Source organism: Saxophila tyrrhenica, assembly GCF_035928015.1.
Source record: "Saxophila tyrrhenica strain CCFEE 5935 chromosome Unknown scaffold_1, whole genome shotgun sequence".
NCBI lineage: Eukaryota > Fungi > Ascomycota > Dothideomycetes > Mycosphaerellales > Extremaceae > Saxophila > Saxophila tyrrhenica.
This window is the reverse complement of record NW_027041733.1, coordinates 1,270,664-1,289,693: the sequence shown is the minus strand read 5'-3', so window position 1 is coordinate 1,289,693 and position 19,030 is coordinate 1,270,664. Positions and strand designations below refer to the sequence as shown.

Sequence of the window (19,030 nt, the reverse complement as noted above, 5' to 3'; positions counted from 1 at the left end):
TCACTTACCCGAGTTCCTCCAGCGGCACTGACGACAAAAACACGCGCAATGGCAACAACAGCCTCCTCGAACGGCCAAACAAACGGCACATCCTCTCTCAAAATCACCAAACGCCCATGGAACGCCCGTGGCCACGGAGACCACGGCTGGCTATACACCTTTCACACCTTTGCCTTCGCCGGCTACTACGACCCTCAGAACTCTGAGTTCGGCCCTCTGCGCGTCATCAACGAAGACCGCGTCGAGAAAGGCACAGGTTTTGGCACGCACAGTCACGCCGAGTTCCTCATCTGGTCCTACATCGTCTCCGGCGAGCTCGAGCACAAAGACAGCATGGGCAACCTGGAGAACTTGAGGAGAGGGGAGGTGCAGTTCACGAGTGCTGGGACGGGGATCAGGCATTCGGAGTATAACCGCAATAAGAAGGAAGATGTGCATTTCCTCCAGATATGGGCAAAGCCTAACGTTCGCGGCTTGACGCCTTCATACAAGACGCGCAAATTCACGGATGAGATGAAGCAGGATAAACTCGTACGGATCATGGAGTCGACGGAGCGGCATTCGGGGAAGGACGGTGAGACGGAGTCGATCCCTATGCACTCGGATGTTTCGATGAGCGCGAGTATACTGGCGCCGGGGAAGAGCGTAACGCATGAGCTTGTGGCGGAGGGGGAGCGGAATGTGTATCTGCATGTTGTGATGACGGATCGTACGCAGCCGAAAAGCGGGGGTTCGAAGATTCGTGTCGGGGATGTGGAGTTGGGGGAGGGCGATGGGGCGTATGTGAGGGGTGCGAAGGGGCCGGGGAAGATTGAGGTGGAGAGCGTTGGGGAGCGCCAGGCGGAATTCCTCCTTTTCGATATGGGGAAGTAGAAGCGGTCTAATTAGTATAGATAGTAAAGATTGATGGAGGAGTAGGTAACACCTCTGAGCCCAGATGTTGCTGATCTCGTCTTGTCTTAGCTTTACCTTCAGTTGCGTGGATGCAACTTCGATCCCGAACGGCATCTATACTATATGTTCTTTGCCAGATGGGGGCCAAGTAGGGGGTTGCTCGAGCTTTGTTGCGCACTTGCGAGGTCATGGGGAGGCGGTCCGTCTTCGTCACGAGCGGCCCTTTTGTCTGCTCGGGAGTCGTAGTGTCGGATGCGTAATCAAGTCTATCGCTGATACAACTTCATCGTGTGCCAGCAGACCGTGAGCCAGATGTATCTGTGGCACACTGCAAGCCACGAGGCGAGGTCACGACGGGACACTGGGTACATCAATCGGCGCCGTCTTGAACCGCACCCCCAACTCCAATGCAATGGCTAGACAGATCTCCCTGTTGGCTTCCACCTCCCGCCGATCAACCCCATTCATCAGCATCCCAATCATCTGATTCCGCACCTGCACTTGACAGTCCATCCCGATCAGCGCGGCGACAATGGTCTGGCCCGTCTCGCGGTACTCCAGGATATCCGGGAAAGAGAAGATCTTGCCGTAGAACAGCTCGCGGACGACGTATGTGTAGTCTGGCGAAGCATCGACGGTCTTGGACGGGTCGAAGAGTGGATTGCCGCCGTAGATCTTCTGGTGCAGCGCTCGGCCTCGCTCGACGGTGATGGCATCCGTGTCGTTGGCTCGGTGGAAACGGGTGTCTTTGAGGTGTTTTGGGGTGGCTGTGGCTAGAGCTCGTATTGCATTGCCAGTCTACGGGGTGTGTTTGTTAGGCTTAAGGTATTCAAATAGGACTTCTATCACTTACCCGGCAAGCTCCCACGATCCCCGAAGCTTTCGTGAGCGCTTCGCGGAGTGCTTGGGAAGCTTTGGAATGGTCGGTTTCAGGCAGATGCTGTGAGAGCAGTTGCTCATATACATGTGGTATCTCTTCTGGATAGTTAAGTGCTCCCAGGCATACGATTGCCGATAGGTACCATCGAAAGCCGGGCAGTTCTGCGCCTTTGTGGGTCAAAGCCGCCACGAATTCATCAGTGAGCAGAGACATGACAGTGAAGACCTGTAGTGGTGCGATCAACCAAAGACTGGGTTAGTAGGGACCACAGGCGTTTTGACTTGCTTCCAGTCCCCGGTATATGCGCCGATCCAGGAGCAATGCGTGCGGACATGCAAAGCCGCCACCAGATTCCAATCTTCTCTGAGTGCTTCTTTTAAACCGCTTGGAGTGCCTTCACAACAGATTAAGCCCTACCGGTGGTCGAGACCACGCCAAATGACGGGGATCCGACTCCAGCACAGAAGCTCAGTTTCGATGCTTGGAAGTTTTCTGTATGTACATATATGCCACGAGGCTCTCGCTCATCGTCGTTCGACTGCCTACTAATACAGTGCAAAGATGCGTGCGTTGTGCAACGTCCAGACAACACGATAGTGCAATATCAGGGTTGGTAAGAGGCCCGTGTCGTCCACATTCGGCGTCAAGATGTTAAAACATCTGACTGACGATGAGCTTGCGCTTGAGTCTGCTGTTTGGTCTTCCAAGGAGTGCCATCCACTTCGAGCATTGAGTAGAGAGTCAAGAGAGTTTTGGAGAGATATGGTAGACTCAAGAAATGTTTGATACTCTAGGCGCACAGACATTGTGTCATTCCGTCTCGTCTTCAACTTCACCTCCTTGACTTCACCTGTCTCGACTATCGTCTCGTACATACAAACAAGACAGTCGCCGCTGAGAGTATACGATCGCCCTTGCAGCGGTGTCACTTTCGGACACTCCTTCTCCTTTTCGATACCTTCTCGCGATCTTGTACGCCTGGAGACGCGAGTGATGGCCTGGCTGGAAATCCTGCACTCCAACTCCAGCCACCGATTGGCTTGCCACAACCTCACCGGTGAATGAATCTAGTTCAAAGGACTGCACTCACCGGCATTACCTGCACCACATGACACATCTTCAGGACGATGTACAGTTTGACCAGGGCAGCGGTGACCCATACGAACCTGCGCCACCCCAGCTGTGCCTGCCCCACGCATGCTCTAGCCTGGCAGGAGACGCCCTCATGCACATGCAGCTGCGAGCTAATGTGGAAGATGCATACGCGCTGCTGGCAGGCAGGCAGACACGACCTCTATGCAAGCTAAGGTAGCAGGCACATCAGCCTCGAGGTAGGTCGAGTCACCGCGTTGAACAGGTCTACTTAACCACGCACACATCTCTCATTTCCCATTCCTCTTAAGACATCTTTCGTGTTCTGTACCACCATCAGTCTGTCTCATTCCTTGAAGAACATCTGTCTCCACGTGCCGTTGCCTGAGACGTCGTTCACTGGTGCGTGTGACATATGCTTGCTGCAGCATGAGCAATCAACAGTCCAGCAGCTTCTATTCAGAACCGCAGCAACCTCAAACACAGTCTTCGAGTACGAGCGGAGACTCTGCGTTGTCTACTCCGTCCTCAACATCCTCATCCACTCAGCACCGTGCCAGCGTTCAATTTGCACACCTGAGCTCCGAACACAAAGACACCATGGACGACAAGCCAGCAAACCAAGATTCCGCGCCTTCAGACAGGCAGGAACGCGAAGAGCCTACGGCTACCACCGAGACGAAGCCTAAATCTAGCGACGCGAAGCTAACGTGCAAGAAGAAGGGCAAATGCAAGAAGCACGACCATGATGAAGATGGGCAGGCGAAGAAGAGCAAGAAGAAGTCCAAGAGCGACAAGTCTGTGGCTTCTGATTCGAGTGACGACAGTTCAGAGGACTCTTCGGACTCAGACTCAAGCTCAGAGGAGGAGACGCCCAAGAAGCGTCGGTCAACGTCAGCCAACAAGGGCAAAGGCAAGAAAGGTCGCAGGAAGAGCAAGAAGATCGTCGAGGACAGTGACACCGAGAGCGAGATTGAATATGAAGAGGAGGAGGACGTAGAGTCAGCGGAGGACGAGCTTGATCCGCTATCTGGAGGGGCGTCGGACTCGGCTCTGAAGGTGTCATTGCTGGAGCAGCAGCTGGCTGCGCTGAAGCGCCAGATGCTTGGTGGAGGCAAGCAGAAAGCTAAGAAGGCCAAGGCAAAGACACCTAAGAGCAAGTCAAAGCCCGGCAAGGGCAGCTTCTCGACGAAATTCAAGCGGGTCGACCAGCTGTGGGATACGAACCTGCATCAGTTCAAGATGAAGGAGTCGGCGGAGGAGGATGAGTCTGAGTTTGCTGACTATGCATTTCTTGTGCGGAGGACGTTCGATTGGGAAAACAAGTACCGCGATACTGTCGTGGACATCAAGTCGAAGCTGCTGCGTAGCGCGTTGTGGGACGTGCTGAAGGACTGCAAGAGCGTCAGCCTGGAGGCCGAAGAGCCCACCGTCGATCCGAATATCCTCTTCCTGTACCTTGAGGAGCTTCGCACGCACTACAAGAAGACCGTGAAGGCGAAGGTCAAGGCGGAGAAGAAGCGGAAGGTCGCGAAGAAGCTCGAGCAGTCCCGGCAACTTCTGAAGATCTTCGTCCGGTACCTCGACGAGGACTACGCGGACATCAAGAAGACGCTGTACCCGTTGCTCAAAGCCGGCAACATCACTTTCGACTTGCTCTGGGCTTTGTACAAGCCCAATGAGGTCGCGGTGACTTCCTGCTACGGCAGCTGGGAGGAGCCGCGATGCTTCAAGGTAGAATATGCGAACAAGTGCGCCTCCATGACGCGGGGTGAGTGGTACTGCATTGAGGGGCGCTACTTGGAGTATGATGGCAAGGGCTTTGGGTACGGTGACTTTGAGGTCGACGTTGAAGCCTTCAAGGGCCCGCGCAGGATCTCGAGTCTCGCTACCTACCCTCTGAAGTATCATGCCGAGCCTGAGGCGGTCAAGAAGCAGATCATTGCGCGAGGTGAGAAGTTTGTCGGCATGGAGGGCATGCACTACAAATTCCACAAGGGCATGGCGTTTCACAAGAAGAAGAAGCAGGTGCTGAAGATCAACGTCAACGGCCGTGTCATGCTGGATCCTGCAACGTTCCGACGTGTCAACCCCAACTACCCCATCTCGTGGATCAAGCCGAAGAACGACGACGATGACCTCTTCAACATGGACAGCGATGGTTCGGACGACGACTGCTGCTGCGGCTCGGACTCCGATGACGAGGCGGCGGCGACGAGCGATCGAAGGGAGCTGCAGAAGTCTCTCGATGGCGACGACAAGCCAAAGTACAAGTACAAGTGGTCTGAGAACTCACGCGGAGACACCGTCTTCGTGAGAGTGGAGGTCGATGCCGACGGCGACCCTATCCCTCAGCAGCACGTCGACAAGCTGGCCGAAACCGCCGATGCCCGCAAGCACACCTTTACGGAAGATGAGCTTCTGTTGACATCGCCGGTGATCCTTGGCTTTGCTTTCGGCGAGAAGCTTTGGCTGGAATTCACCATCTCCGGCGTGCACGACATCACCTACAACGAGAATGCTTTCGAATCTCTCGTTTTGCCTCCCAACCAGAAGTCCATAGTCCGGGCACTCGTTGAATCGCATAAGTCTCACGGCGCGAAGACCATCGACGATGTTGTCGTAGGCAAAGGCAAAGGCCTCGTCGCCGTCCTCCACGGTCCTCCTGGCACCGGCAAGACTCTCACCGCCGAAGGCATCAGTGAGCTCCTCAAATGCCCGCTCTACATGGTCTCCGCCGGCGAGCTCGGCACCGACCCCGGCCGCCTCGAACACCAGCTCCAACAAATCCTCGACATCGCCCATACCTGGGGCGCTGTCCTTCTGCTCGACGAAGCGGACGTCTTCCTCGAGAAGCGCGAAGTCCACGACATCCACCGCAACGCTCTCGTCTCCATCTTCCTCCGCCTGCTGGAGTACTTCCAGGGCATCCTCTTCCTCACCACCAACCGCGTCGAGACGTTTGACGACGCCTTCCAGTCCCGAATCCACGTCGCGCTGCGTTACGGCGAGCTCACGCACAAAGCGAAGAAGGCCGTGTGGCGGATGTTCCTGGACCTGGTGCGGAAAGTGGAAGGGATGGAGGTGGCGCATATCACGGACGAGCAGATTGATATCTTGAGCAGGAACCAGCTGAATGGTCGGCAGATCAAGAATTTGGTCCGCACGGCGCAGGCGCTGGCGTTGAATGAGGGGGAGAGTTTGACGCTGGAGCATATTAAGCGTGTCATTGCAGTTGCGGAGTCGTTCGACCGCGATTTGCGGGGTGGTACTGGGTATGTGGATGCTATGAGGAGTTATACTTAGGGTTGTGTGGGAGCTGGGGAAGGCGAGGTTGGTTACAGTACAGGGGACACCGTCACTCTCCACTCTTGTGCGATCACTTGGTCTGTTTGAGCTGAAGCACAAAATCTAGGTAGCTGTCCGATGTGCAGATGAATACACAGTCATGAAAAGCTGTCAACTCAGCTTGCCTCCCTCATTCGTGACAGCCAGTCCCCTCCAGCAAGGTGCTTCTTCCTCTCCGTCAACGTTACACCGTGTGCAGCTTACACAACAGCTCGATGCAAGGCACATGTACATGTACGAAAGAGAGGTACATCTAGCCTCCAAGATTCAACTCCTGCTGTCGTCAATCACTCAAGTGAACTTGAGCCCAATTCCGCCGCTTAAACCAGTCTTTCACAACACCATGCTGTTGCTCACCAAACCATCCGCTGCTCCCCTCCTCTTTCTCGCCACAGCCCAAGCTGCACAACGCACCCCAGCCCCATCACCATGTCCAGACGGCGAATACACACTCTCCGCCCCCGGAATCACAGCCTCCTTCATCCCCTACGGCGCCTCCCTCACAAACCTCTACCTCCCCTCCGCACACAACACCACTCTCGACGTCGTCCTCGGCTTCGACAACGCCTCCACTTACTCCCGCAGCGCCTGGCATCCGCATCTCACCGGCGTGCCTTGGCGGTACGCCAATAGGATCCGTAACGGCACCTTCTCCATCGATGGCGAGACGTTCCATACGGACCTCAATCATAACAGGGGCCTCGACACTCTGCACGGCGGAGGAGAGGGGTGGGATTGGCGGATCTGGGACGTCGTCTCCCACACCACCGACTCCATCACCTTCTCCCTCGTCGACCCAGACAGCAAAGAAGGTTTCCCCGGCGAAGTCGTCGCGGAAGTCACGTACCGCTTAACGCCACATCAATGGCACATCCGCATGACCGCCCGCGCAACGGAGGTCAAGACCCCGGTGATGCTGACGTCGCATACGTACTGGAATTTAGACGGGTGGCGGAACACGGGGTCGGCAGGTTTGGTCGGGGAGCATGAGTTGCGGATGTCGTGGGCAGGGCGGAGGGTGGGGGTGGATGGGATTTTGGTTCCGACTGGGGAGATCCTTCAGAATGAGGAGGGAGGGGTGTTTGACTTTTGGTCGGCGCCTAAGCAGATCGGGCAGGATCTTGGATCTGATGGGTTGGAAGGGGCGTGTGGGACTGGGTGTAAGGGGTACGATACCTGCTTCATCTTCTCCGGCTCAGTAGGCTGCGACGACGGCAACTGGCGAGAGAGGGCTGTCGCGACGTTGAAGAGTCCCTGGTCTGGCTGCCAGATGGACGTGTACACGAACCAGCAGGCGCTGCAGGTGTATTCTTGCAATAACATGAACGGGACGTTTCCGCTCATGGAGACGCAGGGGTTCTTTGAGGATGCTGAGAGGCCACGGACGGTGCAGAAGTATGGGTGTGTGGTGCTCGAGGTGGAGGATTGGATCGATGGGATTAATCATCCGGGGTGGGGAAGGGAGGGGAGGCAGGTGTTTGGGCCGGGGGAGGGGGGTATGTGCTTCAGGCGGTGTATGATTTTTCGTTGGATCGGGAGGTGAGGGACCATTATGGATGCGGACGGAAGTGAGGATGGCCTGGACTGTCGTTTCGATACACAAGCATCCGTAGCTTGAAGTCGTCTGCAAGGATCCAGGCATTTGCCGTACTCGCATCGTCCGCTTTCAGTGCAACGTCTTTCCTGGCTTCTCACATCCATGACATCGTTCCGCAACTCACTCACAGCATGACGACATCTTCAATCTCCCCTCAGCGTCCCGCAGAGAACGCTTCAAGCCCCCTCATCCATCCCCTCCCCCTCCCCCTCACCACCAGCCTCCCCCTCCACCCCCTCCTTCGCCTTAAACATCTCCTGCGCAAACACCATCAACTTCTTATACTGCCTATTCAACGCATCCCCCTTATACCGCTCCGCGCCCTTGCTCACCATCCTCTCGGCAATCTGGCCCCACTTCTCGCGCTCAAACTCCGCTTCGACCTCCTGCTTGGCTTCAATGAGCTTGGGGTTGTCCGACTCGCGGATGACGACGAAGTTGGACTTGAGACGCCTGATCACCAAGAACAGGACTGAAGTTAGTGGATGTGGTGGGGAAGGAAGGGGGAAAGGGCGCATACGAATAGCGGTTCGGCAGGGTAGAGTAAGCGGTGGCGTCCCCGACCTTCTCCTCCCAGGCCTTGCGGATGTCGGTCCAGGAGGCCCCGCTGTCGCGCATGTCGATGAGCATTTTGTCGTGCTCTTCGCAGAGGTCGTAGCTGGTGGCGAGGGCTTTGGACTTGTTCGGGGCTTTGGTCGGGGCCTGTCAAACCATGTCAGTAAGTGTGGACATGTGACGTGCGACAAAGATGGAAGGGGAGAGGCTTACCTTGCGCTGGCGCGGCTTGGGGGTGCCTTTGGCCTTCTTAGCTGGGGTGGCGACGTCGGCTTCGTAGCTATCGTCGGAGGCGGCGGCGGCTAGGGTCTTGCGCTTCTGGTGGGTTGTGGTTTAGCTTTTGTAGGTAGTCGTGCAGTGGTTAACTGACCTTCGCAGCAGTCTTCGGCGTGGCTGGCGTAGCTGGTGGTCCCATCACAACACCGGCTATCGGGCTGTCTTGAGTCTGCGCCATCTCCGTCGGGTGTGGGTTTGACTGGGGTGTGTAGAGCTGCTCGGCTTCGTCCATGATGGAGGAGTTTTCGATGTCAAATGGCGGTGTGAATTGTGTGCCGAGGTTGAGGACGAGTGAATAGTTATGTTGAGTGTGATGGACGTATTGTTTCAGAAGTATGAGTAATTTGAAACTTACGTGATGTCGTCACTGGAAAACATCCGCATGTGAAGATTAACTAGTTACACAAGGGTCATGTGACGGATTTCGAACCAACCTCACATCAAGCGGCCAATCAGCTTCTACTTCCTCCGTTGGATACCTGTACAGCAGCAGCAGTAGCGTGTGTGAGTTTCAGTATATCGTTCTCACATGGTGGCAGAGCTGGAAGGTCGAACACTGCTCGCCGCCCGTCCTGGCATGGCGTGACGGCTCTTTGACCACTGGGCTGTGGTAGACGTGTCGTCTCTTTGCGTCTCAATCAAGATACATATCATTCTTCAAATTCCGCAGATTCTGCAAGAAACCATACCCACCCTCGCTTCCGGCACGTGAAGAGTCCGGATTGCCATACCGATAGTCCATACCTCTCGAAGGCGACGGATTAGGTTTCCTACTCCCAGCAGCCTGACCAAGCGCCTTCTGCCTCTCCTCGACCGGCTTCTGTAAACTTTCCACCAGCTTCAGGCGAGCCTTTTCTTCTGCAGTGCCCTTCCACACCTCCGCCAGCTGTCTGAGCTCGTCTATCCGTGCTGAAGCTGTTTCAAGACCTTCTGCATTGTTGCCTGGGCCTAAGAGGTCGTTGATTTCGGTACGCAGCTTTTCGACGTAAGCTTTGCCTTTCTCTTCTCGGCTTCGAGAGTCATCGCCAGAGTCGGGTGCAGAAACAGAGATCAGGGAGGAGGTCAAGGAGAGGTCTGAAGGCGCTAGAGGCCACTGCATTGCTTCGCCGAAGATTTTGATGACGGAGTCGAGTCTTTCTCGGACTGCTGTCAAAGTCTTGAGCTGGGTTAGATATTCTGGCTCCGCATCCTGGCCGGTCTGTGCAGTTACAGCAGTGTCCCCATCCACTTCGCCAGTTTCGGCGGCATTGTCCTCAGCATGGGTCTTGGTAAAGACCTCTATATCCTTCTTCAGCCCGTTGTCCAGCGAGTCTGTCAAGCCTATCGTTTCTCCCCGCAACACCTCGACTTCGTACGCCAGTCTCCCTCCGCTCCGTAGTATCTCATCGGTCAACTGTGTGAGGGCATTCGATAGACGCGTTGTCTGAGCGTTCAGCCTCGTGAGCAGGCCTTGGATCTGCGAGGAAAGTTCGGGTAGTGGGACTGCGCGTGTGGCCGTTGAAGTATTCCTCGATATGGATGAGGTTGATAGCGCGGGTAAAGTGTTGTTCAGGTAGTCAACTGGATCGAAGTCTGGCTGCAGAAATGGCTGAACGGTGCTGTCGGAGACGTGGGAGGACCTCGCTTCTGTACTTGGGACTGTCAGAGTGACTGCCATTGCGTATATGCGTCTCTTTCTGCATGCTGTTCAAACGACCTGTCGTCTCAATGTCTCCATTCGCGCTAGTAGATTGGTCAGCCAATCAGAGGGACGGCGATTCAAAGGCTCAAAGTGACCTTGCTGCCTGCACCCAGACCAAGATCATGACACGGTGAGAAGTCACTCGATCGTCTGCATTGCTTCGCCTCTCAGAAAGACGTTCTTGGTGTCGTGACTTTCGTTGATAGTTCAAGAGTGGTGGTAGGTGGCAGAAAGCAGCGCGACACGTTCCTCGAGTGAAGGAGGCCGCCAGCACATAAGAGGAGGCACCTTGACCTCTGTGCTACCGATCCTTCATGCCAGCGCCACACCCAGACTTCCATTCACTCATTACCTGCACCTTCACGTGGACTGGCGTATTCGTCTAAGGCAGCAACCCGCTTTTCTCCAGCCCTTATTTCACCCGGCAGCACCACCGCCTTCCTTACTGATCTCGCAGCCTTACACCGGTGAAGCAACCTCACCTCATACACAGCTGCAACCTTCGCAGCAGCACCAGCTCGCTCCGCCTTGTTCTCACTTAAACATACATCACCAGCGGCCACCGGCGGCACACTACACACAGCATGCCTCGCCGCCAGTACGTTGCGGACCTTCAACAGGCGCAGTCAGACCTCCTCCCCGCTGGCATACATGACCTTCAGACAGGTGAGGACGACGGCCAGTTCGAGTTCCTCTTCTCCAACGGCGACCCTTCAAGCGCCATCAAAGTCACCGCTCTCATACCCGAGCTCAGCGACTACCCCAAATCCCACGAATACATGATCTTCAGTGGCGAAGATGCACCACCTCACATCGCGAAAGCTCTCCAGAATGTGCGGCGCACCAACGGCAAGACGGTCTTCGAGCTCCTCGACATCGTCTCTGTCACGCTGGAGAAGCTCTCGGCGGATCCTGACGGCGACACTGAGATGCCAGAGTCGCAGCTGGACTATGAAGACCAGTCAGAGGAGGAGAACGATTTTGATGATGATGACATTTACGACAGTGACCACGAAGCCTTCCAGAACGGTACTACAGAGACTATGTCAGGCGCCAAATCCTCCTCTGGTGCCAGCATGAAGCCAGCGGACAGGGCGTTCCGTGCGCGTCTCAGATCCGATCTCCGCTTAGCAAAGGAGGCTGGATTCAAGGTTGGTATTCTCGGTCATGCACTCGACGGCTTCAACGCCTTCGTCACTCTCTCCATCCGCATCTCGAAGCTCGGAATCTCGGAGGAAGCCATGGAAGCGTGGCAAGTCACTGCTTCAGACTACCTCATCCTGATCTTGCAATTCCCGAACGGCTACAAGACCAACGAAGAGCTGCAAGGCTTCGACAGCATCCGCCTTCAATCGAATATTGGCATTCGCGTGTGTGCTGGCAAGTCGTACAAGCCTACGCTGCAGGAGGCCATCAAGGCTTTCACCATCATCAAGAAGAACGCTCGCGACAGTCTGTTCACCAGCGACCTTCCAAAGCCAGAAGAAGAAGTTGCAGAGAGCTCGATCAAGGAGACCTTCATCTCCAAGCCACTGAACGGGCTACTACAGGAGCGGCTCGCCACACTCTTACGGTTCCGTAGCGCCGGCATGAGCTGGAGCGGCGCCGAGGAGCATTACAGCAACGTATCCAGCACCGGATCAAACGTCGAACAGGCCGTTCCAGATCGATGCTTCGAGCCGGACCCCGTCAACCCAGCTCTTCCCCAGATCATGCATGCAGACCACCTTGCTGATCGTGGGCGGACGACCTTCTCATTCCCTTTGCTCGCCATGCAGTTCTTGTTGCGCCACTTCGTCCGCTGCACAGAGTTCTGTTTGGTGTGTCACAAGAAGATGAACACAGAGCTAGAAGCCATCAAACCATACGTTTGCGAGTCCGAGTTGTGCTTGTACCAGTACATGACTCTCGGCTTTGGACCGAGCATCGAGCACGAGATCCTCGCCCAGCCATACGTCGTCGACCTCTTGATCTCATTCTGCTACAAGAGTGCGGTGGCGTGCAAGCTCAAGGAATATCCCGACGGCCTGTCCCTCGCGGTCCCTCCCAGCGACCCAGCCTGTGCCGTACTTGAGCCTTACCACGGCCGCTACATGTATGGCACACAGCCGCAGACAGTAGCTTCCGTGACCTCGCCTGTCGCTGGGTTTCATGTTGGGTTCGATCGTGATCGGCTGGAGCTCATCTTCCACAACAAGCCTGAGCGCTGCCCGGTCAAACGCGGCGACTGGATTGTCCTGAAGATGTCCAATCAGGTTTCGTTGCAAGAGGCGGAGCTGCATTGTCGCGTTGATGAGACGAGCTTCTTCCCTACCATTACGATCTCTAAGCCGGTCGTCCTCAATCTAGGCGGTAACAACATCAGCGCAAGCCCACATGCATCAACGAACGGCGTGTCCGATCAAACCACAAAGAAGCCCGCCTCGCCAGCAGCTACGTCCAAGTGGGAAGAAGCAAGCTTCACGGTCTACGATCAAGACTTCAAGAGCATGACAGTCAGCGACAAGAGCTCCGCGATTTGTCGACTGCTCGACACACTTCCAGATGTCAAGACGATTCAAGAGTATCTGACCAAGAACCAGCCTGCAGACCTCAAGAACTGGGTTGAGCGTATCTCGCCAGCTGCTCTCAGCTTGCTTCGCTGGGTCATCGCGAGCAATCGAGCCTGCATCATTCAAGTTGATGGCGACAATGACGCCTCCTCGGCTTTAAAGAAGGAGGAGAGGTTGTCCGGGATGGCGAATCACATGCAGTTCCGCTTTGCGATGGGGGCACCTGACAAGGAGCAACGCTTCCTCAACGAGGCGCGCAAGACGACAAATCGGCTGAACCTTGCGGTCCCGACCATTTTTGCGTGGCATGGCAGTCCGCTGCACAACTGGCACATGATCATTCGTGAGGGTTTGCACTTCAAAAACACCGATCATGGGAGAGCTTACGGTCATGGTGTGTACCACGCTTTGGATGCGACCACTTCTTCAGGCTATGCTTCGATGGGTGGAATGGGCATAGGCGTGAACGGCGACGTCCCCAAGGGAACATGGGGCTCCAGCGTCCTGCGCATCTCGTCAGCGCTCGCATTAAACGAGATCGTCAACGCGCCTGCCGAGTTCGTCAGCAGCAAGCCGTATTACGTGGTTGCCCAGCTCGACTGGATCCAGACACGCTACCTCTTCGTCTCTTGCAAGCCAGCGCAAGACACTGTCCAGATCGGCAACGATACGCCACCGCAGAACGCACTCACCCAGGATGCTAGTCGCATTCCTACGGGCACAAGTGGGTCTGTGGTGATCCCCGCCGCAGCCATCAAGACGCACAGAATGATCCGGAACGAGCGTAGGCCTCCTTCACCGCACAACCCGAGCCCGTTGAAGAAGCTGAAAGCGCTTGGTGGCTATCGCGACCAACCAATCCCGATCGACGACGACGACGATACGGACAGCATCATGACCACAGCCAGCGACACCGGAGCCCTATTCGGCGAAGACCCCCTCCCTCCCACCGAGCCCTCCCCACCACCCACACCGGCCAAGCTCCTCGGTCCACCAACAGACTACATCCCCGGCCAACTCGACTTCTCCACCCTCCCCCTCATGCCCCTCCCCACATACGCCACCTCCCACACCACGAAACGCCTGATGAAAGAACTCCAATCCTGCGCCCGCGTGCAAGACGCCACGCCCCTCGCAGACCTCGGGTGGTCCATCGACGTCGCGAAGATCGAGAATGCGTACCAGTGGATCGTCGAACTGCACTCGTTCCACACCTTCGAAATCAAAGGCAAGAAATTACCACTAGCAGTAGACATGGCGAAGCAAGGCGTAAAAAGCGTGGTGATGGAAGTGCGCTTCAACAAGGACTTCCCCTTCTCCCCGCCCTACGTACGCGTCATCACGCCCCGCTTCCTTGGCTTCAACCAGGGCGGCGGCGGACATATTGTCCTCGGAGGAGCGATGTGCATGGAACTCCTCACTAACACCGGATGGTCTTCTGTGAGTTCGATGGAGTCGGTGCTGATGCAGATCCGGCTGGCGATCGCGAGTGAGCCTTTCGCAAGGTTGGATGTTCATGCGGGGAGAGGGAGCTATGGGACGGGCGAGGCGGCGGATGGGTATGTGAGGGCTTGTCAGACGCATGGGTGGAAGGTTCCCGAGGGGTTTCGGGAGATGGCTTATGGAGTCCCGGAAGGGGGTGGGGGGCGGTTGTAGAGGGAGTGCGGAGAGTGAGGTGGCGAGGCTGGGAGGAGGTGAGGATGGGGGGGTTTGCGCGAGTATGTGTTGTTATGTGATGGAAGCATGATCAGCGAGAGAGTAATGGCGTTTTGCAGGGGGCGGGGAATACCACAGCATGGGACATCGAAGCATGGGATACTACAAAGTGATTCACGACAGCGCGAAGAGCGAATGATTGCATTTCGGCGGCTCTTGTGTCTTGCACGGCAGCGGGCGTAGCGATGGCGCTGGGGTTGCGATGGCATGGCTTCTACTGCTATCTTCTGACGGACAGGGGGGGGTGTTAGAGTAGCTTTGCTTAGCAGATGACAACACCTTGAGACTACTCTGACTTCCAGCGTGTTATAGTTCCATTGCATCCAAGGCTGGTCCTTGCTGATAGCTACACTGCTACGCACAGCGCCGGCTGTCCTGGCAGATCGCTGCTGTGGAAAGATCGATCATCCGTTCCGTGGAGATATCTTCACCAACAGGCTCTCCGGAGGGCGTGCCCTCGCACTGCTCGCTGCCGCAGTATCATCGTCCTCTTTCGACGATGCAATTCAGTCACCCCCAAACCTTTCCCACCCTCGTGTCCTGCAACACTTCCACTTCCTCGCCACCACCACGCCTCATGGCCGCCTCCTCCCCTCGTCAAACCGTCTGTCCCTCCCACCCTCATACCTCCCCCCTCTCCTATCATCATACCTCCGATCGTCGTACCTTCCGGGCCCCTCGAACCTCCTCTCCCTATCCCGCATCCTCGCCCTATCCCGCTCAACCTCCCGCTCCCTCTCCCTTAACCTCTCTCTCTCCCCCTCCCTGTCCCTCTCGTTTAAAGCGCGCGGTGGTGGTGGAGGCCTCTCGAGCCGCACGTCGCCGGAGCCGCGTCTGCTGTTGCCGCCGCTCCGGTCGCTGCGGTGGCCGTGGCTATCGCCACGGTTCCGCGATTCCGAGCGTGGGATGGGGACTTCGATCTCTTCTTCGTATTCTTCCCATTCTTCGACGAAGAACTTTTGGACTTCGGTCTTTTCGTCGGCGGCGAGTTGGGGGTTGAGCATGAAGCGGAGCGTGCCGCCTCCCTCGGGGATAGGGGGTTGGTTTGGTTGGGTGGGCTGGATTTGTGATCCGGGTTGGGGGGGCGAGACAGGGGTCGGGTGGCCGTTGGCTACCTGCAATGTGCTGCCATTCGTTCCGCGGTCGGTGGTAGGCGCGGTGGTGTGGCGGGGAATGTTGTGCTCGTTGCATTCGCGGTTGAACGAAAGGCGGATGCGGAGGAAGTCGTCGAGGGAGTAGTGCGTGCCGAGGATGGTGTTGGCGGTGTGTTGGGTGTAGAGGTCGAGAAGGTCGAGGAGGGTTTCCATGATTTCGGGGCGGGTGGTGGACCATTTTGTGATATCGTAGTCGCGGAGGGCGTCGCGGATGGCGGAGGTGTTGTCGGGGGTGGAGGTTGCGACGAGGTTGGCAGCTAGTTCGAGACCGGCGAGAGCCATGGTGGCGTCGGTCTGTTTGAGAGGGGCGAAGGTGCGGAAGAGGTCGGTCATTACTGTCCAGCCTACTTTCTCGACTTTGTTGCGCTCGCCGTCTTCGCCTTCTGGCATGGTTTGCGTGATCTTTTGGAAAAGCTTGTGCGGATTCTTGCTGCGGAAGTCGAACCCGCCTGCTTCCAAGACCATGCGCTCCAGTCCGATAACTGCTCTGCTCGGTGCTTCGAAGACTGCATCGTCGGATCCCAGCTGATCGTGCGTCGATGCCTTGAGATTGTAGGCCGCCGCCAGGATGTCTTTGCTCTTCTTCAACGTGTCCTCCACCTTGCACGCTGTCAACAGACTCGCCGCACATGCATCTGCCCAGGCATTGCCGTACTCCATCCCGTTCAAGACTCCCGGATGCGCCAGTCTGAACTTGTGGTAGTACATGCACGCCGTGCTATAAGTCCTGATCGGTAGCTGGAGTGCTCGCCGGACGGTATCGAGCCATGTGACACCCTGCAAGCGCATGCTATCCTCGCGCGCCTCTGCCACGGAACGCTCCTGTAAATCGAGCTCGCCATTCTGCGCTGGAGGCTGTAGTCGCTTTTCTACCGCCGCATGCGACAGGTATCTCGCCGAGACTCGGATGGTGGATGGATGAGGACCGACAGGCTTTGCCTCGCCGTTGGACATCCTCTTGACGGCGCCCATGGCGTCCTTCTGGTGTGGTCCTGCGTATTTGTTCGTAGATGAAGTCGGATGGACTGAAGTCGGCTGCTCTTGCTGGGCTGAGCTTTGCCGAGCGCCAAGCAAGCTTGAGTCTGGAGGCGGCATCACTTCACTCTCCCTCATCTCCTTCTTCCTCGCTTCGATCTCTGCATCGTGCTTCTTCTTGCGCTCCCAGTAGTCGCCTTTGCGCACCGGAATGCTGTTGACGTCGGAGATGTCCATCTTCTGCGGTGTGTCGGGTCGCTTCCAGATGGTCGTGGCGTTCTCTGAGGGAGAATCACGAATCATGCTGGTGAGGTCGTCGATAGCAGCTTTTCCATTACTCTCGTTCTTGGAGAAGGCTTGAGGTTGGTGCTGTTGCTTTGCTGTCTCTTCTGTCGAGGCATTGCTCTCGCTGCGGTTGGCAAGGCGATTCGGTCTACCCAGTGGCTCATTGTTTGCATTTGCTTTCCCCAGAGCCTCCTTGTTCGCGCCCTTTTTCGGCTCGAAGCTCTTCTTACTGCCGGTCATCCTGTGTTGCGCTGGTGCTGGTGCGTCTGTGATGGTGAAAGCTGGTGCGCTCAGACTGGTCTGCGAAGGATCACCCAAATCCTGGCGGCGCAAACGAGGATCCAAAGACGGCACCGCGGACTGTTCCTCTGCCGGAGAAGGTGCTGCTGCTGGCGGATGTGGAGGTGGTGGTGGGTGCGGAAGCGCGAACGGCAGAAGAGGAGGCGGAAAAGGAGGCGTCGCAACTCGAGTCGGAGGAGGAGGTGGCGGAGCAGACTTCACGACCCCCGCCCCGCGCGTGATATCCTCCACCATCACCGCCCTCCCATCCGTCCGCGGATTCACCGGCGGTGGAATCCCTCTCACCTCCCAATCTTCCTTCTGCTGGGCTTTATGCTGGTCCCACAGCGCCGACCGCTCCTCCTTCTCTGGGTGCCGCCATTGGCAGTGACCTTCAGCGGCCCTGCAGCGGCCGAGCATCGACCACTTGCAGATGCCGTGGTCGGCCCAGGGGACGAACACCATGCTGCCTGCTTGCCTGGCTGCCTGACTGCGACGAACAGAGCGAAGGGGGAAGCAACTTACTGCGTGATTGCGGTGCTGATTGTTGTTGTGGCGTGTTGGAAGGGAAGTGGTGGTGGTCACGTTCAGGGACTGCGTGAGTGTTCGCTGTGAAAAATTTCAGGTGGGGCTTTGCATGTGATGATGGTTTTGTTTATGGACGTCACATGACGCTGACGTTAATCTAGACTTCTCCCTCTCTTGGGCAGGAACCTCACATCGAAACCTCTACATCCGCTGCAGTGGCCTCGCTCGAAGCACCTGTTCAGAGAACTCCCCGGTTGTCCTCGAGAATATCAATAGCATCGATTTACTATAAAACCTGCCTTCCGACCACTTTTTCCGCCACGCCAACCTGAGCAAGCTGGCAGCTCACCTCGCCAACCTGGCGCAATGCCACATCGACGACTACTGCTTCGCCCTTGGCGTCTTTTTGCTCGTGCAGACATCCGTCACGTTCAGCAAGACGGTATTGTTTGTGAAAAGCTCCGCAAAGCTTCCACAGACAGACCTACAAGATGACCAAGCGCAAACTCGACAAGAGAGAAACCGACCAAAAGCATTCAATCACCGACTCCTTTGGGTCAGAAGGTCGACGACAGAGCGATGAGCGTCCTTCAGCGGACAACAACATCATCCCACCTTCAGCCTGAGCTTACGCGCTGAAAGCAGACCGCCTCACGATCGAATTCTTCCTCCGTCCGCGGGGACATCGACACCACGTTCGACCTTCGCACCGCACAACCGGTCCAAAAGCCTGCCGTCCGCAACCGCCTGCCCCCACGCGAGTCGAAACGGCAGAGACACTCCTCCGCATGCTTCAGGACGAGTGCGTCAAAATCTTCTTGCTCTGGCTCTCCGCGTTCGACACGTCCTAATCGGAACTTTGCACCGGCTGTAGTGGCCTGCGTTCAGGCTGGGTCTTCGAAGACTGCCCATGGTTCCCCTCAGAAGCAGAAGCAGCTGCTTCGTGGCTACTATAGAAGGGGACTCACCATCGTTCAGTCTTTGCACATCGTCGCCCCGTCTTCGCGCACCCCGGGCCCGGCCTCGAAGTCGGCAAGCCCGCAACGAGATGGCAAAGGCAATGCAGATAGAAGGACCTTCGGGCAGTCCAGCCCGTAAACGGCAGCGAGAGGAGGCCCTGAGGCTTTGCATCCTTAAGTCGTCCATAGCACAGGTAGTCTGCAAGCCTAGCGGTGCGAGAGGCATTCACTTTTGCTACTTCCCTTTTCAGTCATCTTT

At 56.6% G+C, this 19,030-nt stretch overlaps 8 protein-coding genes across 8 annotated transcripts; 4 read left to right on the top strand and 4 right to left on the bottom strand.

Moving 5' to 3' along the window:
- Window positions 1–48: 48 nt before the first annotated feature.
- LTR77_000570 (uncharacterized protein) lies at window positions 49–873 on the top strand (the record flags this gene model as incomplete). The annotated part of the gene is made up of 1 exon (XM_064797835.1): window positions 49–873. The coding sequence occupies one exon, from the start codon at window positions 49–51 to the stop codon at window positions 871–873; it is 825 nt and encodes a 274-aa protein (XP_064664069.1).
- A 369-nt stretch (window positions 874–1,242) lies between these two features.
- LTR77_000569 (uncharacterized protein) lies at window positions 1,243–1,987 on the bottom strand (the record flags this gene model as incomplete). The annotated part of the gene is made up of 2 exons (XM_064797834.1): window positions 1,243–1,692; window positions 1,748–1,987. 2 exons carry the CDS (start codon window positions 1,985–1,987, stop codon window positions 1,243–1,245), a joined length of 690 nt encoding a protein of 229 aa, XP_064664068.1.
- A 1,308-nt stretch (window positions 1,988–3,295) lies between these two features.
- LTR77_000568 (uncharacterized protein) lies at window positions 3,296–6,281 on the top strand (the record flags this gene model as incomplete). Its single annotated transcript, XM_064797833.1, has 2 exons — window positions 3,296–6,141; window positions 6,173–6,281. 2 exons carry the CDS (start codon window positions 3,296–3,298, stop codon window positions 6,279–6,281), a joined length of 2,955 nt encoding a protein of 984 aa, XP_064664067.1.
- A 276-nt stretch (window positions 6,282–6,557) lies between these two features.
- Window positions 6,558–7,757, top strand: LTR77_000567 (uncharacterized protein; the record flags this gene model as incomplete). Its single annotated transcript, XM_064797832.1, has 1 exon — window positions 6,558–7,757. The coding sequence occupies one exon, from the start codon at window positions 6,558–6,560 to the stop codon at window positions 7,755–7,757; it is 1,200 nt and encodes a 399-aa protein (XP_064664066.1).
- A 230-nt stretch (window positions 7,758–7,987) lies between these two features.
- On the bottom strand, window positions 7,988–8,874 carry LTR77_000566 (uncharacterized protein; the record flags this gene model as incomplete). Its single annotated transcript, XM_064797831.1, has 4 exons — window positions 7,988–8,264; window positions 8,332–8,513; window positions 8,580–8,684; window positions 8,737–8,874. The coding sequence occupies 4 exons, from the start codon at window positions 8,872–8,874 to the stop codon at window positions 7,988–7,990; spliced, it is 702 nt and encodes a 233-aa protein (XP_064664065.1).
- Window positions 8,875–9,276: 402 nt separating this feature from the next.
- Window positions 9,277–10,299, bottom strand: LTR77_000565 (uncharacterized protein; the record flags this gene model as incomplete). The annotated part of the gene is made up of 1 exon (XM_064797830.1): window positions 9,277–10,299. The coding sequence occupies one exon, from the start codon at window positions 10,297–10,299 to the stop codon at window positions 9,277–9,279; it is 1,023 nt and encodes a 340-aa protein (XP_064664064.1).
- Window positions 10,300–10,907: 608 nt separating this feature from the next.
- Window positions 10,908–14,531, top strand: LTR77_000564 (uncharacterized protein; the record flags this gene model as incomplete). The annotated part of the gene is made up of 1 exon (XM_064797829.1): window positions 10,908–14,531. The coding sequence occupies one exon, from the start codon at window positions 10,908–10,910 to the stop codon at window positions 14,529–14,531; it is 3,624 nt and encodes a 1,207-aa protein (XP_064664063.1).
- Window positions 14,532–15,166: 635 nt separating this feature from the next.
- CTK2 (RNA polymerase II C-terminal domain kinase beta subunit) lies at window positions 15,167–17,749 on the bottom strand (the record flags this gene model as incomplete). Its single annotated transcript, XM_064797828.1, has 2 exons — window positions 15,167–15,230; window positions 15,258–17,749. 2 exons carry the CDS (start codon window positions 17,747–17,749, stop codon window positions 15,167–15,169), a joined length of 2,556 nt encoding a protein of 851 aa, XP_064664062.1.
- Between the last annotated feature and the right edge of the window lie 1,281 nt (window positions 17,750–19,030).